At 37.4% G+C, this 18,774-nt stretch overlaps 1 protein-coding gene across 1 annotated transcript in view; it reads right to left on the bottom strand.

The window, feature by feature from the left end:
* Nucleotides 1-18,774, bottom strand: part of LOC122796908 (CD109 antigen-like) — a 969,469-nt gene that overhangs the window by 136,112 nt on the left and 814,583 nt on the right. Inside the window, exons 25-26 of the mRNA XM_044065708.1 lie at nucleotides 18,113-18,194; nucleotides 410-638 (exon numbers count right to left, since the gene is read on the bottom strand). Of these exons, the coding sequence (XP_043921643.1) occupies nucleotides 410-638; nucleotides 18,113-18,194 (311 nt within the window). The remainder of the gene's footprint in view (nucleotides 1-409; nucleotides 639-18,112; nucleotides 18,195-18,774) is intronic.

The following is an 18,774-nucleotide window of genomic DNA, read 5'->3' as shown; positions in this document are numbered from 1 at the left end:
TGAATGGGGTTGGAATAATGGCTAAGGTCTTTACCTCACAAATATAAGGTACAGGGTTTAATTCTGATCTTTGTTTATTGGCCAGGCTTATAATAATATGTACACTGATAGCCTAGTATTCACTCATAAATCTGTAAATAAATATCCGTAATACAATCTGTTTGGAAGAGCAGTCTCATCAGAATACTAAATGTTTGTTGTACTAAGAATTTAGCTGTTCTTTGACTGTTACTTACCATTATATTACCATGTAATCTGTGCACTAAAGAATACTTTATATAAATAAGTGTTATTTATCTTAATTAGCAAACTGATAGCTGATCACGAGTCACATAAAATATGGATGACAGTGTTTCTGATAGTAATACATGGTGTTATCTCTAAGAATCTATATAAGAAATGAACACACCTGAAACTCATTGTCCTCTAAAACAGCAATCAGTACATAGGCTGTAAGAGTTATTGGTCCATTATGTCCACCTTGTAGCTCAGAATGTATGACTTGGCCTGGTTCCCAGAATTCTCCACTGGGATTCTGTTTGGTCATAAGCCACTGTACAGCAAGTGACAATACAGTTTTATCAATATCCATGCAATCACGGGCCTGAAGAAAACATCTTAATACAAAAGCTGTTAACCTAAAATAAAAGCAAATTTAATTATTTCATTACAACTATAAAAAATCAAGATATATTATCTTTAGAATGATTTTGTGTGCATTAAAGAGCAGATAAAATAAAATTTTAGTCAAATTTAATAATTGCATTAAAAACAAATACATATTTGTCAAGACTGCATATTTAACCAATATCGATAAAATCAGATTTTACATTTTACCATATTGTTACTTTCATTCTATAATTTTTTTAAATCCTTGAGCAGATTTTTATTTTTGTACAAGATACAAGCCAGTGTTTCAGGCACACAAAGTTAGAGGAACATAATATACATTTAACATGCCATTAAACGCATGTATTCCTTAGATTTCTGTTCGGTATTTCGTCAGTATCAAATGCATTCCAAACAGCCATTGTACAGGTAATTGAAGGTTGGCAGGTTTTATAAGTATAATTATCTGTTCACATGGCTTACACACAAGAAGATATTGCAAGACACTGATATAACTGATAAAATGCAACCGTGTAATTTTAAATCAAATGGTAGTTCATATGAAATGACAGGTATGAAGTACATTGGTAATATTCTACAGTCAGGGAGACTAAAACCTCATCCTGGAAAACATTAAAGCAAGTATGGAATGTGAAGGACAGAAGAGAAGCTGGCATTACAAAGCTGATTATGAATGGTGCAGTATCATGCAGAGTTAATACTTTATATCTCTGCAGTAACTATGCTCTCTAAGAAGGCAAGCTGCTAGAGCAAGATGTTGCCTGGAAATGGAGCTTTGAACATAAAATGAACTGAGAGGTTTGAAAAACTTCAGAAACTAGTTAAAGGCACTGCATCACTAAACCATCACTAAAATATCATGATGCCTATTGCTTGTTTGTTTTGTAAGTGGATGCCAGTCAGATTGGTGTAGCCATTGTGATCCTATGGTGAGTACATAACTTGCCTGAGGGTCAAGAGTATGTGCAGATGTATAAATGAGCTATTTTCAGCTAAAAAAGGAAATGCTAGAAATAGGATAATGATGTAAGAAATTCCATAAATATGCCTGTGGTAAAGAAGTTCCTATGGGAAGGTACCACAAACCCATGCAAAGTATCTTCCAAAAGACACACCTCAAAGATTGCTGATAATGTTATTTAATCAAAAGAATTATGATGTGAAAGTAATATACAGCCCAACAAGAAACTACATAACAGATACACAGTGGAGAGAATACTTACAAGGGGAGCATGAAAAACTACATGAAGAAGTAAATAGAGCTGTGTAGGCAATAAGCCATAAAATAATGTTCTACACTGCTACACTGTTGCTACTTTTTCATGGGATTTGCTTTTGTTGACATCTTTAAGTGAAACTTCGCCTTGCCCAACTTCATACTGATGCATGGTTTATAAGGAGGAGATGCAATCATTATTATTTAATTCTTTCTGGAGAAAAAACTTCCAGATATTGCCCTAGATAGGGAACATTTAACTCACAGTCCTCTCTCCATAGAATCCTTGATGGCTTTTGCCCTTGCATCCCTTTTTTAATGTGTGAGTTATTGGCATTACTGTCCTGATCTCCTACCACTAAGAAGACATCAAAGAAAGGTTTCAGTAGAATACCTGAGGCTTGCTGACTCTGGATCCTATACTAAGAGTGTGTGTAAGACTCCAGGTTAGAAGGATATGGGGGTTTATATTGCAGTTGAAATATCCTGCTTGCAAAACTACTGCTATGTACAACCCTAACATATTTTTTGTAGGGTTCACTTCTGCAGTGTTATTTCCTAGCAACAGGGAAACACAAAAGTAGCAGTAGTAAGGAAAATCTCTGGTGGTTTTCTCATAGGTTCATACTAGGCTATCTATATGTAGACCATTATAAGCCTAATCAATAAGCAGAGGTCAGAATTAAACTCTTCTCCTTGTATCTCTGATGAAAATACCTTAACCATTATTAGAAACTCTCCCCCTTGCAGAATAGTAGAGGCAAAACCTGCCATGCTTATGGACTGTGTATCCAACTTGGAAAACATGAGGACAGATATCCAAGCAGTCACCTTACAAATTCTCTGAGATAATATGTTTTTGAAGAGTGAAGTGTATTGGCTTTTGTCATAGTTGAGTGCCCGAAGTGCTACCCTAGTGGCTTGCTGTTGGAATAATAACAGAGGGAAACACGGTTCATCAACTGTCAGTAAAGGGTCTATGATCTATCTATTTTGCCTAACATAAAAGAGGCAAAGAGCTTTTCTGTTTGTCAAAAATCTTGACTTCTAGTGATGCAATGCTTGAGCTGCCTATGGACATAAAATCCTTTCCCTTTTAATTTGGGGTTAGGATAAAAAGTTAATAAGTCAATCAGAGTAAGTACCAGGTCAGATATCACTTTTGGCACAAAAAAGGTCTTAGTGCTAAGGCATATCCTGTTTTTTATGGAAGACTGTATACAGCTCCTTACACATTAGAGCTTATAGCTCTATTACCCTTCTTGCTAATGATAATGGCACCGAGAGCAAATTTTCAGTAAAACAAATCAAGTTCTCTGTGCTCCAATTACACAAGGATCAATCTTTATGTGACAACATTATTATCTGAAGGGGAGTTATTGGCTTCCTAGGTAGTTTCAGGTATAATACCCTTTCAACATTGCTTCACTAAGCTGAGAATCATCACAGGAGGAACGACTTGCAGGCATGCCATAATGGTGAAGAGCTGCATCTTGACAAAAGGATAAGGCAGTTTTGTTGGGAGAAGCTTTGCTAAATGTTGCAGTAAGTGTGGTTCTTTGCAGTCCTTTGGGGCCATGTGAATTACATATGCTCCAATAAAGAATGTCTCCCACTTAGACATATAGATTTTCTAGTGATCTGTCTCCTAGCTTCATGTAGAACATTAATAATGTCTTTTGAAAGTCTTCCCTTCAGAGTTAGTAGGCTGAGAGGACCAAAACCACCAGGTCTGAGATTTGGGTGAACCAGTTTTCTTCAGATATGTGTCAGTAGTTGGACACCTGAATTAGAAGTGGAAAACACATTTGTCTGGGGTCTATATCAGATAATTGAACTTTCAAACATTCGACTGTCATAGGGTTGACACCATATGATCGAACTTTTAAAAGTTTGAACATTTAATAAAAACAAAAATAAACTACACAAATAGCCTACCTGAATGTTTTAAGCAGAGGGGCAAGCCCCCTGCACCCCACACCCCCTGCTCTTTAAATATACCAACTCCGAGACCGCACTACAGTGCAGAAAAGGGAAATTCTCCCATTCTTTGCTGTATGGAGATCTCTGTTAAAATGTTTGAATTTTCAAACATTCGATCATATGGTCTCGACCATATGACACTCTAACTTTTGAAAGTTCAGTTATCTAATATAGACCCATTGTCTGGCTCAGAGTTGAGTCACTAGGAGAATTCTGACCCCATCTGTCGTTATCTTTTGTGGCATACTTGGAAACAGGGCAGAGAGGAAGCTCTTATGCCGAAGTAGTAGTGCCTAGGCCTTTAGGCTTTGGAATCTGGAGAACACATCTACAACTGATTTTCATCAGAGGTGAAAAGATCAGCCTGCAGAAGACTTCATCTAGAATGAATAAGCTAAACACTTGCCACTCCAGTTTCCACTCATAGTTGCTGATTCCAGACCTGTATAATTTTGCTGATTCTGGACTAATATAATTTTGTGCAATCACACTGTCAGCTAGCACTGTCAGCTAGTTGTAGATGCAAACACAGCTGCAGTGCCAGAACTAGTTTGCAAAGTTGATACTAACAACTGTCCCCCACTCGCACTGCATGTGCTGTTGCTGTCTTAATCTGCTTATTAGAAAACCTGCACTGTTAAACAGGGAGATTTAGAGTTGCTAAACAGTCAGTTTTATTTAGAAAAGTTCCTTCCTCTAACAGATTCTACTCCTGCCTCTGAAAGTTGGCTATTGCTAAATTGTAAAATTATTCAGCTGCTGAAGAGAAACAAAAGAAAATTATATATGCATGAACTTACTATGTCTCTGTAAAACATGTTCTCTATCTTTTTCTCCTAATATCCAAAGGTTTCCTCAGTACTTAATCACTACTCAGACGTGTTCATCATCTACAGTATACCAACGAAAAGCTTCAAATTCACTTTACAATGAGCTTTAAAAGAAGGGTCCCATTACATAACAATAATTCAGAGAGGTGTCCTGGAATAAATCAATTTTGGCACAAATTAGCTAGTACTGTTTCTTCTCACAAGTACCCCACTCCGTGTTACACACAGTAGTCTTGGTTTTTACACTTATGGCTATTTTTAATCCAGGCAACATTATGCTAATTAGACAAAAAAACTTCCAACCAATTTAAAGTAAATTACTTCTGAGTGGAAGCAAACATCTTATCATGCTGTGCAACACTAGCCTCAGATGAATGTGTGTTTGTGTGTGTGTGTGTGTGTGTGTGTGTGTGTGTGTGTGTGTGTGTGTGTGTGTGTGTGTGTGTGTGTGTGTGCGGGTGCACATGTGTGTGTGTGTGTGTGTGTGTGTGTGTGTGTGTGTGTGTGTGTGTGTGTGTGTGTGTGTGTGTGTGTGTGTGTGTGTGGGAGCGTGCACACGTTTGTGTGTGTGTGTGTGCGTGTGTGTATGTGTGTGTGTGCATGTGTGTGTGTGCATGCACACGCGTGCGCACGTGTATGTCTGTGTCTGTGTATGTGTGTGTGTGTGTGTGTGTGTGTGTGTGTGTGTGTGTGTGTGTGTGTGTGTGTGTGTGTGCTTGCTTGCTTGCGCATGAAGGAATGTGCCTGCATATCTAAAAACAATTTTAATTTATAACATATTTGCTACATCTACTCTGAAAATCAAATGCATATTCTATACATCACTTTCACACACATATGCACACACATAAGCATGATGTATAATCAAAATTGTTTTACAAAGATAGTCCAATTCCCCACCTTTCTGTTGTAGCATGTCAAACAAACCAGGCTAGCACTTTTATTCTTTAAGACTAGGATTTCTTATGACTTCAACCAGAGACAAAGAAAGACTTGCGCCATATAAAAGGATGCATACGTATACAGAAAAAAATGTGTTATGTACCATGAACTAGCAAACTCCACAGAATTTTATAGGAAGTAGACTTTACACAACATAAAATGTCATGCACAAAATATCACCGACAGTGCTGCTCCAACAAAGGCACAAGAATGAACATCACCAAAAAAGTCATAGATGGCTTACCAAAATGCAAAGCCTTACTGGTGATAATACAGATAAAAAGGTGGGAGTGAGCTGCATTCAAAGGATGATGTAAGCTTCATGCCACAAGACCTCCCACAATATTGAAGGGTGTTTACAGTGGGAAGGATACAGTCACAAAACCAAACATACTGCACAAAGCTTCATTAATTTACATGCATCAGATAGGTGACTCACAAATGGGCATTCCAAAAGGTTCCCTGCAAAGTATTAACTGTTAGCAATCATGTCTGGTCCATGAACTACTTAATGACAAGCTCTCTATGTAAAATTCCTCCCACCACCACCACAACCACCATCATAAGAGAATGTTACAGCAAAGGTGCCTTGCTTATTTCACTGCAGGGCACAAACGTTTTACAATTACTTCTGCCCCAGAAATACAAAAGAAGAAGAGAACCTCTCAATAAACAGAATGACTTATGCCCCTCTCCAAAAAAATGAACCTTATAGTAAAAATATCAAACTTGATTCACTGCAGACCAGAATAAGATAACAGTTGCTTCAGGTTACAAAAATACATAAGAAGAATCTATCTATGTAAGCACAGACTAATGCATATAATTTTTGAAAGACAAGTACATTTTTTAATTGGAAAAATAAAAAAGTCATAAAATGGACTGAACAAGAGGACAGAAAGTATTTGACACCCTGCCTTCAGTCTTATAATTATTCATAGGGTTTAAACTGCTTTCTTACATTTCTGTTCAAAAGTGATTTTCCAAACAGATATGCGGATGTTTCTTTTGCGAGATGTCATTGACCCTCTCCCATTTTCTCTTAAAACAGGGTTTGTATTGATGACTGCAATGGTCATCCCCCTTCATAAGAAAGGACCTTCAGCAAATCCTGGAAACTGCAGACTCATTAGTCTGATTAGTCTTATTTTCAAAGCCATGAAAGGAATTATCATGGAAATTACCAACAAGGACATAAGAGACCTCCAGACAATAGCTCCACCCCACTACGGCTTTGTCAAAGGAAGGTCATGCTTACTGAATCTGCTGGACCTTTTTGAAAGGTCACTAAGGCAATGGATGTGGGAAAAACAGTACATACTGCCTTTGTAGGTCTGGCTAAAACATGTGATACACTACACTACTCAGGCATTGTCAACAAACTTACAGAACTAGGTATAAACCCCGTTATAATATGCTGCATAGCTAGCTGGCCCACTGATAGAGCCCAGGAGAGTAGAATCAATGAAGCCACCTCCACAAAGAGGCTGGTCACCAGTGGAGTCCCCCAGGACTCTGTGCTAGGCCCACTTCTCTTTGGCATCTTCTTCTCAGATGTGAAAGTCAATGTCAAAGGCCTCTGACAAACCAAGTTCATAGGTTCATAGGTTCATAGGTTCATACTAGGCTATCTGCCCGAGGGCATTTATAAGCCTAGCCCATAGTTTTGTGGCTTACGCCACCCCTTTAGTTTGGAGAAACTATGCCCATTATTTTGCTGTGCCTCTGTCGAGCAGTGACACTGAGGTAACCCCTGGGGTGTATCTGCGATCTCCCATCCATTGGTCAAGATTCCTCTTGAACAAGGCCAGCGAGGTGCTCTGCCTCACATAAACCGGGATTTTGTTCCACAGCATAGGGAGTCTTTGGGTGATGAATCTATCCCTCCAGCACGTCCTATTAATAACCGTGTCGAGGTTTAAGTCTCCCGCCCTTGTGGCTCTGAGGGATCTAGATTTTTGAGATGAAGCATGTTCATCAAATCTGGGTTTGACATGGCCTTGTATGTCAGGCATAGGTCACCTCTGAGCAAGCGGTAAGCAACTGAATATAACTGGAGTTCTTTCAGTCGGGCAGCATAAGACAGATTTTTGAGACCCTTTATCCTTTTGGTGAGGAACTTTTGTGGCCTCTCCAGCTGCTGCAAGTGTCGGGTCAGATACATTCCGAATGGGGCATTGTACTCGATCACTGGTCTGATGAGTGATGAGTATAGGGAGACTATGACTTCCCTTGATCTAGATGTGAATCCCTTCATGATAAGGTGGGCAATGTAGAAGGTCTTCCTAACTACTTTAGCAATATGAGTGTTGAATGAAAGGCTACTGTCAACCTGGGTTCCCAGGTCCCTAATAACTTCTTCTGTGTTCAGGAGATTTCCACCTATATGGTAGCTAGGGGTAACCTTATTTTTCCCGAAGGGTATGACTATGCATTTCTTGGCATTTAACTTTAGGCCATGGCTCTGGCACCAGTTATCCGTTTCTGTGAGACCCTTCTGAAGGATATCTGTGTTGGATGAGTTTTCAACTACGGCGCCCAGTTTGCAGTCATCTGCAAACTTTGTCAGCCATAACCCTCCTGTGTTTGCTTGTACTTCAGAAAAGTAGATGCCAAACAAGAGTGGGCCCAGGACTGAGCCCTGTGGGACACCACTTGTGACAGGCTTTGAGTCTGACATGGCGCCAGCAACTCTGACCCTGTGGGTTCTGTCACTCAGCCAGTTTGCAACCCATCTTGTAATGTATGGGTTTACATTTAAGTTGATGAGTTTTTCAATGATACCCGAGTGAGGTATTGTATCAAAAGCCTTCGCCAGGTCTAGGTAGGCTGCATGGACTGCCTTTCCCTCATCAATGGCCTTGGTGACTGTTTCGAAAAAGTCAACCAAGTTTAAAAGGCATGATCTGCCTTTGACAAAGCCAAACTGGGTTGGATCCAAAGTCTGCAAGTTCCCTATGTCTTTATTTATGAGATCCATTATGATCCTCTCCATGGCTTTGCAGATAAGGCTTGTCAAGCTAATGGGACGGTAATTTCCAGGGTCAGTGGAGGCACCACCTTTGTGGAGTGGGACCACAGTCGCTGTGCGCCACTCCCTGGGTACATATCCGGAGGTGAGACTAAGATTAAACAGCTGTCCTAACTGTGGGTTTAATTCCTCGTTGAGTTCATGGAGCACACAGCCGGGGACACCATCAGGTCCCATGGATGCTGTGTTCTTTGCCTTGGAGAGAGCAGTTCTCACCTGGGCGTTAGAGATGTTTGGGGGGCTACAATCATTTGGTATAGATATCTCTCCTTTAGGGGCGGGAGTTTGCACTGAACCTGTCAGCCAGTATGTTGGCAATGTCTGTAGGATCAGTAATCTTCACATCATTTTGAACTAATTCTGAGCATATCTGGGAGTTTCCTCCTAGGTTTCTGACATAGCTAAAGAATGCCTTATGGTTGTCTTTAGAGTCCTTAGCTATTTTTTTCTCAAAATTAGCTTTGGATGATTTTATGAGGGCTCTTAGCTTTTTACTTATAGTGATCAGCGGTGTCTTACCTTTTAAGGATTTTGCTCTATCTTGTAGTAGCTTTCTCCTTTTGTTGTAGAGTTTGTTTATGGCTGGGGTCCACCAGACTGGACGCTTGCCTGTGGTACAAAGAGTCTTTGTTTTGCTTGGGATTGCCTGATCCATGCAGCCCTGCAGGTGCTGGTAGAAGGCATTTGTAAGTGATTCAGCGGTTTGAGTAATGTTAACCGCCAGCTCAGGGGCCTTAAAGGAGACCACACTAGTCTTTAGAAGTGTGAAGTCGGCTTTCGAGAAGTTCTTTACTGTGGTCTTTTTCATTTCGGATGGGGGCGGGATGAGGACCTCCAGCGAGATTAGTTTGTGATCAGATCTCACCAGTGAGGGGTATACTTCCGGCGTTGAACATTGTGCTCCCATGTTCGTGATGATGAGATCGAGTATGTTTTCTCCTCTTGTGGGGATGGTGACTAGTTGTTCCATGGCATTTGAGTTTATGAATTCCAGGAACTTTTGGGCTAGAGTGTTTGGGCTTGAGTAGTGTTCCCAGTCTATATTAGGGTAGTTGAAGTCACCTAGTATGATGGTGTTCGGAGATACATTTATCCCCTCCAGTGTTTTCAGGAAGGCCATATGAGGTTCCTGAGTTTGCGAGAGTGGCCTGTAACATGCTACAAATTGCAGAGCAATCTTGCCTATGGTTAATTGCACCAGATGATTGCAAACTGTGAGTAGTCATTAAATCCCCCCAAGATGAGACACTCTTCAAGATGTTCTAACACAAACAGATGATTGTTGCCAAAGCCATGGCTTAAATCAATACTAATAAATGCATTATAGTATATTTTGGGAAGTCTCCCACCCACACCGGGTAACTATATCATCAATAAAACACCCTTATCAGTTACTTACTAGTCAGGGATCTAAGAACTAATGTAGATAGTAACCTAGGCTTTGAACAACATGGGTCCAAGGTAGTAAGAAAATCCTTCTATGTTGATCAACTTATAAGCACGGACATTGCATACAGGTCCAGAGAGGCTATCATACTACTGTACTCGGCCCCCATCAGACCCATCACAGAGTATGATGCCTCTTTCTGTATGTGATTGACCAGACACATGCAGCAATTGGAATGTCCACAAAAGTTCCTCACAAAAAGAATAAGGGGGTATCCTGTGCTAATCACCTCAAAGCCCTGTCTCTTTGCTTGGTATCATACAGGCTTCTGAGAGTGATCTTTGCCTTTCATACAAGGCATCCCTGGACCCTGTTTTGGTGAACCTTCTACACATCTGCAAAACAAACAGCATCAGAACTACTAGATTAAAAGACCTAAATTTAGCTTGTGATACAAATAAGACAAGTTGGAGACACTGATATGTTTCTCAGAGAATTGCCATTCTTGGTAACAGGCTCCCATCCATGTGAAGCAGAGTTCCTCCCTATCCTTATTTTAGCACATCTTGGACCAATGGATAAGTAATCAGAAATTCACACCTGGTCTGGCACCTACATCTCTGATGTACAGAGGCAATCAGTAAATCACTGCCTATATAAATCAAATTTTGCTAGCCTACTATACACCTATGACCCTATGAACCTATAAGGCTTCTAACTAGTCTTAGCACCCCCATTCTAAAGACACCCATTTTCTTACACTGAGTGTTCTCCATTGTAAGGTCATTAGATAACAGCTTCACCAAGTTAATACAAATCTTTGTTTCCTGTGAATTTCCTCTGTTCTGCCTACTTTTACAACCTTCTTGGTTGGTTTTCTAATTTGTGTGCAAATTTGCTGAGAGCACTAGTGATTGTTCAGTGGCAGGGTCTATTTTTTGCTGCCAGAGAGACAGACATTTTTTCTCCAAATATTTTTATCGAAAAAGAAATAATTTATAATATGTTAACAGTAAATAAAAAAATATATAAAATGAATAAACATATCAGCTATTTCCATTATTTGCAAAGGCCTGAAAATAATTCATAAATGTTACAAACATATAAATGAAGAAAAAATGTAAAAGACAATCAAATAATATTTCAAACAATGTTAAAGTCTGTTTGTTAAGTCTCAATAACAGATGAACCCTTTATCCAAGGGTTATTAGAGAAACTCTTCGGATATAATCTAAGTTCTTTGGTTCTGGTTTTTTTGATAATCATTTCTTCTAATAAAGACAGGAAATCTTCAAAACTTGGAGAGGTAGTGGAAGTCCATTTTCTTGTAATACATTTCCTAGCTATTGCTAGACTTGTCCACGAAGAGGTAAGAATTGGATTTATTCATATCATGAGCTTCATTTACATTAAAAATATTGTTTTGGTTAAAGAGAAAGTATCTGTAAACAAAGCTGAAAGAAATACTTTGCTGTCTTTCCAAAAAGGACTTAAGTTAAGGCAGTCATAAAAAATATAGCACCAATCATCATTACAAGGTGATAAACATCTTCAGCAAATAATATTATCAATTTTTTATATTTTTGCAATTTTTTTTCACGGGTTAAAAAAGCTGTGTAAGAACTTCCATGTAAATAAACTCTAGTATTGACCCCCAGAATTTAATTTTACAGAAGATAGAAGTTTAACTTTGTCTAAGAGAAATTGGGTGAAAAACATCTGGGTCATCATGTTCTACTGTTTAGTTATTAAGATAGTTTTATAATTTAATAAAGTGCTGTATAATTTGGATATTAAATTGTTAAGACTGAGGATATCATACAGTGTATCAAATATTAGTGAAACTAAAGGAGGATGGTTTAAATATGATGAGTTTTTATTATTTTTACGCAAGTCTTGAAAATAGGTAATTATACTTTGTAATAGTAGCCAGTCTTGTAACAGCAAGTTGTAATCTTAAAAGATTTGTTGAGCTTGTAATTTTTTTGATATTTAATACAATGTTCCCAGCAAATATGATTTTTATTCTAAAAATGTTAACATGTAGCTTATCTGTAAATGTTTTTGTGATTTTTAAAGGGAACCAATAGGTCAAACCAGGTTTTGACATCTGTACAGTTTACTATTATGCTGCGATGGTGGTGCTGCGGTAGCGTTGTCACCTCACAGTAAGACGTTGTCCTGTTCGATTCTCAGCTAAAGCGTCTTCTGTGTGGAGACATGCGTGAATGGGCGTGCCTTCGTTGAAGGTTGTGCATCAGGGCTGGCAACTCGGTGCGTAAAAATATACTGCCAATCATTAGCGGACCGGAGTTCCGTTGTGGCAACCCCTAACCGGGAAAAAGCCGAAAGATACAACAACAACAGTTTACTATTTTCCTAAAATTGTTGAAAATGTTTAAGTAGTTTAACTTTGTGGGTTTTGTTACATTATACTGAATGGTATAGCAAAGAAAATACCAGAACTGGTTGGAAAGGTTACTGAAAAAAACTTTTGATGTTAGTGGATTTTCTTTTTATACTATAGCTAAATGAAGGGCTTTCCAACTAGGATTATAGTTTGAATCAATCCAGTTTAGTACATTCTTAAGTAAGGATGCTTTAATGTAGGTTTCAACGTCAGGAAACTTTAGGCCACCATGATTCCATGACCTTATATGATGTATATAAGCAATCCTACTTTTATTAGGATACCATACAAAGTTTATTAAAGTCTTATTTATAAGTCTAATGTAATTGTTTCCAGGATGGGTGTCCAATACCAAGGTGATGTATGGAATCTTAGGAAGGAGGGTCATTTTTAACAATTGTAGTCTATCTTCAAAGGAGAAAACATATTATTCCATTTGTTTATATGAGTGTCTGCTAGAGATATTATATTTTTATAGTTTATTTCTTTCATCTTTTCTATAGTATTACACAAGACTATACTTAAATGATTTAGAAAGCTAACATGTTCTTCAATAATGCTTTAATTAACCAATTGAGTTTTTCCTTCATCATTGAGAATGATATGTTCTGATTTTTGTTTATTAAAATAAAGACCTGATTTTTTTTTAATTTGTATATTATTATATCTAACTGAAATAACTCTGTACCTGACCTAGATAAAGTTAAGAAAATGTCATCTGCAAATAGGGATATTTTAGAATTATATTGATTGTAAATATTAATACCTTTGATTTTTGGGTTATTTCTTATTGATCTTGTTAATACTTCTAAGACAAGGGCAAATAATATAGGGGATAGGGGGCATCCTTGCTTAGTGCCTTTGGTTATGGGTATCCATTTTGATGTGAAAGGGCCTAGTTTGACGTAGGCTAAGTTAACTTTGTAGATTGGTCTTATCATAGAGATAAATGATTGTGGAAATGATAATGCTTTTAGTACTTCAAAAAGATAATCTCACTTTAAGGAATCAAAGGCCTTTTATATATCTAAACTGACCAGCAACGCTTCTTCATTTTCTCTGTTCAGGAATTCTATCAGAGTTAAGATTCTTATAATATTGTCATGAGTCACCTTACAAATGCTCTGACATAATATGCTTTTGAAGAGTGGAGTGTATTGGCTTTTGTCATAGTTGAGTGCCCGAAGTGCTACCCTACTGGCTTGCTGTTGGAATAATAACAGAGGGAAACACGGTTCATCAACTGTCAGTAAAGGGTCTATGGTCTATCTATTTTGCCTAACATAAAAGAGACAAAGAACTTTTCTGTTTGTCCAAAATCTTGACTTCTAGTGATGTAATGTTTGAGCTGCCTATGGACATCTAGAAAGTGCAATATCCTTTCCCTTTTAATTTGGGGTTAGGATAAAAAGTTAGTAAGTCAGCCAGATTAAGTACCAGGTCAGATATCACTTTTGGCACAAAAGAGGTCTTAGTGCTAAGGCACATCCTGTTTTTATGGAAGACTGTATATAGCTCCTTGCACATTAGAGCTTATAGCTCTATTATCCTTCTTGCTAATGATAATGGCACAGAGAGCAAATTTTCAGTAAAACAAATCAAGTTCTCGGTGCTCAAATTACACAAGGATCAATCTTTATGTGACAACATTATTATCTGAAGGGGAGTTATTGGCTTTCTAGGTAATTTCAGGTATAATACCCTTTCAACATTCCTTCACTAAGCTGGGAATCATCACAGGATGAATGACTTGCAAGCATACCATAATGGTGAAGAACTGCATCTTGACAAAAGGATAAGGCAGTTTTGTTGGGAGAAGCTTTGCTAAATGTTGCAGTAAGTGTGGTTCTTTGCAGTCCTTTGGGGCCATGTGAATTACATATGCATCAAATAAAGAACGTCTCCCACTTAAACATATAGATTTTCTAGTGATCTGTCTCCTAGCTTCATGTAGAACATTAATAATGTCTTTTGAAAGTCTTCCCTTCAGAGTTAGTAGAATGAGAGGACCAAAACCACCAGGTCTGAGATTTGGGTGAATCAGTTTTCTTCGGATATGTGTCAGTAGTTGGACACCTGAATTAGAAGTAAAAACACATTTGTCTGTGGTCTATATTAGATAATCGAACTTTCAAACGTTTGTCTGTCATAGGGCCGAACTACCAAACCATCGAAAATGAAGACATCAAATGCATCACGTCATCAAAAGTGTCATTCAGGTAAGTCAAACCCAACTACTTAAATATACCAACTCTGAGACTGCACTACAGTGGGGAAAAGGATATAGTTCCTCATCCCCATGATCACGCTGCTGGCCAACAAATACTTTCAATGTCTTCAGGTTTGATGGTTTGGTAGTTCGCTGAATTTGTAGATTGATGTTTATGTGTCAACAGAGTTGTATTTGCTATTCTAAATGTTTGAGTTAATAATATAAACTCCACCCTCCCATACTTAGACATCATAGCTAATCTCTCCCATCTAAATGTTAACCCTTATGTAACTCATTGGATAGCAAACGGGCTCACAATTAGAACAAGAAGTAAGGTGGGCTGCTTTACCTCCTACAAAAGACCTGTCACTATTGGAATGTTCCAGAGGTCACTACATGGACTACTCCTTTTTGGCATTTAGTTCTCAGAGAAAAAAAAATGATAATGTTAAGCTTTTCTTGCTGACCAGTTTTGCAGAAGAATGCAAATTTGGTGCTATTGTAAGTTACCGAGAAGACACTAGGATCCTACAAGAAAGTTTATCCCAAACTCATAGTTGGTGTCAAAACCAAATGTATAACTGCAACTTTCAGCAATGAGGACTCCTCTTCTAATTATCACATTGACAGTAGCACTCTTAAAATTGAACCCGTAGTTACAGATCTTGGAACCTATTTCAGCACTGAGCTGTCCTTTGATCACCACATATCCACTAGTTTTTCATTGCACAACTTATATCTAAAAGTATGGCGTCCAAAATATGGACATAATTATATCAATGTACTGAGCACTCATTAGGGTGATCATTGAATATAATACCCCTTTTCCACCTGTCCAAATATTTGTCACAACTGGAATGACCACAGTGCTTTCTCACAAAAATAAAAAAAAATCAAGGGCCCAAATCATAAAAATATTAAACCATCTCAAAGCCTTGTCTCTCTTCTCAGTATCTTTCAGTATATTGAGAGGCAACTGCTGCCTTGCATATATAGCCTCAACAGACCATATTCTGTTAGACCTACTACACATTCATCAACACCCGGTCAAGTGACCAAAATATTTTTTTGCAAAATTAATAGAACATACTGGAGGGATATGTAAGTATCACAGAGAATACCACTCCTATGGAACTGTAGTCCAGTCCACATAATGAAGAGCACTTCTCTAACTCTATTCAAATGTAATTTGGATGAACAGATAGGCAAATGCAATTTTACTCCAGGTTTAGCACCACTGGCCCTTATGTATAGGGAATACATAATTACCCCAAAATATACTTGTTCAGCTCACAATTAGCTATACATATTGCAAAATATATAAAGGCTAATAATTATCATGAGAATGCAAGGTTAGACTTCGTAAGATCATCAAAGGTTAGTAGTGTAGTAGCTGCCTATGGAGCTATGAACCTATACGTTGGAGATGAGCAGTTAAAATGCCAAAACATAGCAAAGCTTTAATACATTCAATCATGTTAGTAACACAAAAAAGTAATAACAAGGAAATAGAATACAAGTATTAAACCAACTAAAAAGGAAATAGAATACAAGTACTAAAACAACTAAAAAGGAAATAGAATACAAGTACTAAACCAACTAAAAAGGAAATAGAATACAAGTACTAAACCAACTAAAAAGGAAATAGAATACAAGTACTAAACCAACTAAAAAGGAAATAGAATACAAGTACTAAACCAACTAAAAGGAAATAGAATACAAGTACTAAACCAACTAAAAAGGAAATAGAATACAAGTACTAAACCAACTAAAAAGGAAATAGAATACAAGTACTAAACCAACTAAAAAGGAAATAGAATACAAGTACTAAACCAACTAAAAAGGAAATAGAATACAAGTACTAAACCAGCTATCGAAGACATGTTGAATATTTTGAAGGAAATAAAACAATTGATAGTGGGGTTAATAAATGAGTGAAGAAATATGTTTTGTATTCTAAAATGGAACATATGGAGTCTGTTTCTCAAAAGCTTGTTCATTGTGATGGGAGAGAAATTCAGGAGAATAATGAGTCGGAGGCAATTGTGAAAGAGAGAAAAAAATAAAGAAGTGAACATGAAAAATGTGATTGAGTAAATAATGGGAAATTTGTTAGTAATGAGAATTTAATTATTAATTGTAAATATGTAACCTTAATAGGTATAAGGCTGTTGTATGATATTGTTGATTATTATGGGCACATGAAACAAATCTAGCATTGAGAGTTCAATAAAGAAAGCTGTTTTTAAGCAGAACACCATAATGTTGTATGTGCTGTAGGGTCTATATTAGAACATTGAAGTTTCAAAACTTTGAATGTTCTAATATTGACCCCTATAAAATAGCGAAGCTACAGAAAACCAATTTTCTTCATAGGGAAAGAATTTGGTTGTCCGTTTCTGTCACTTTGCTATTTTCAGTGCTGTGGTGGAAAGTTACGGGTCGGGTTCAGCTAAGTGTACGACTGGGCGTGGGTTAGGTGAGTTTGGGTTAGGGCACACAGGAGGTATGTGTGTGATTGTGTGGACGTGAGGGTTAGGGCGGGTTAAGTGAGTTAGGGTTAGGGTGCAGGTCAGGTAAGTGTGTGATTGTGTGGACGTGAGGGTTAGGCCGGGGTAGGTGAGTTAGGGTTAGGGTGCGGGTGAGGTGAGTGTGCAATAGTGAGGGATCTTAGGATTAGGGTGATTAGGGTTTGGGTTAAGGTAAGTGGATAGTTAGTGGTGTATGTACAGTTTAGTGTAGGGTTATATGTAAGATTTTAGGTGTATGTGTGTGGATTGCTGTTTGTTTGGTGTGCTTTTGTTGTGTGTATGTGTTTTGGAACAGCAAATTTTTTCCCTAGGAAAAAATTTGCTGTTCTGCATGTTCGATGTTGTAAGCATTCACTGAATAGGGGTTGATATTAGAACATTTGAAGTTTTGAAACTTCTATGTTCTAATATAGACCCTTTGCTGTATTATATTACAAATGCAACACAGTGGTTGGACTACTAAGACAACAAATAATTTTTTTAAGGATAAAACCACATGAAAATGTAATTCTTCTTAAAGCCAGCAGATTTCAGTTTCAGACAATCATTTTAATGACTAACTCAAGATTTATTGAGAAATGCCAGTAGTCTTTTTTGATCAGTGAGGAACATATAGTTGAAAGGATCAGGGATAACACCCATCAAAGAGACAGAAAATCAAAGTGACACAAGTACAGAAAATTATATATGCAGTATACTGTGGCTACAGAAAATAAAGTGAACCTACTTTCTCTATAAATATGTCTCTTATTTTAATAATAATAACATAGGCTAGACAGCTCTGGCACTACCTATTGTTAATAATAAAAAAGACATTTAAAATTTACCAAAGAAATCCTCTGTTACATTTCATCTATGCAGTTTTTAAGTTCTATTTCTATTTGTAATAGAAACATTATTAGCATAAACTATTTGAAAAATGTTTAAAGCTTTAATTTACCAAGTGCTTCCAGATGGATCACTGTTTCCAAAAGCACTGAAAGACCCGTCTTGTCGCTTGTACATTAATTCTGTTTGGTAACCTAAAAAAGAAATATGATTTTTATTACTGCTCAAGCACATATATCCCAGGTGCAACCATTCTCTTTATTTATATTATACTATTAGTTGCTGCATAACAAGTCAAATGGTACTTTCCTGTGAAGTGATGTTAATACAGAAAAATAATGACAATACATATAAATGGTGTTCCTGTGGTTAAACAAATGTATGCCATATGATAGTTGTACAAAATAAAACATAGGTATCAGAAACTGTTCACCTTTTCAAACAATATCCTTACATCTCAGTTTAGGGGAGACAAATCAAAAGGTTGACTGCACAAAAATGTATATAACATTCCCAGATTTATTCCGGCAGTCCCATTCCAGAAAATATCCTGCTTTTTCAACATCAGATTTTATTAGAAATCCCTAATTTATGAAACAATTTCCTAGTGAAAAATGTAGTGGTTGGCAGAACTTTTCAAAAGCCCATAGTTTTTCAGATTTTTCAACCCCGAGCTAGACTAAGCTGCATTATTTTCCTGTCACTCCCTTTCTCAGATGCTATTTAAAGCAAAAATGATTCTGTACATGAAAATGCAGATACTCATACAAACTT

The sequence above is a fragment of the Protopterus annectens genome, chromosome 1.part0 (assembly GCF_019279795.1).
Source record: "Protopterus annectens isolate FY-2018-M chromosome 1.part0, PAN1.0, whole genome shotgun sequence".
Taxonomy (NCBI): Eukaryota; Metazoa; Chordata; order Ceratodontiformes; family Protopteridae; genus Protopterus; species Protopterus annectens.
The sequence above is the reverse complement of the archived record's forward strand: the minus strand, read 5'-3'. Positions and strand labels throughout refer to the sequence as shown.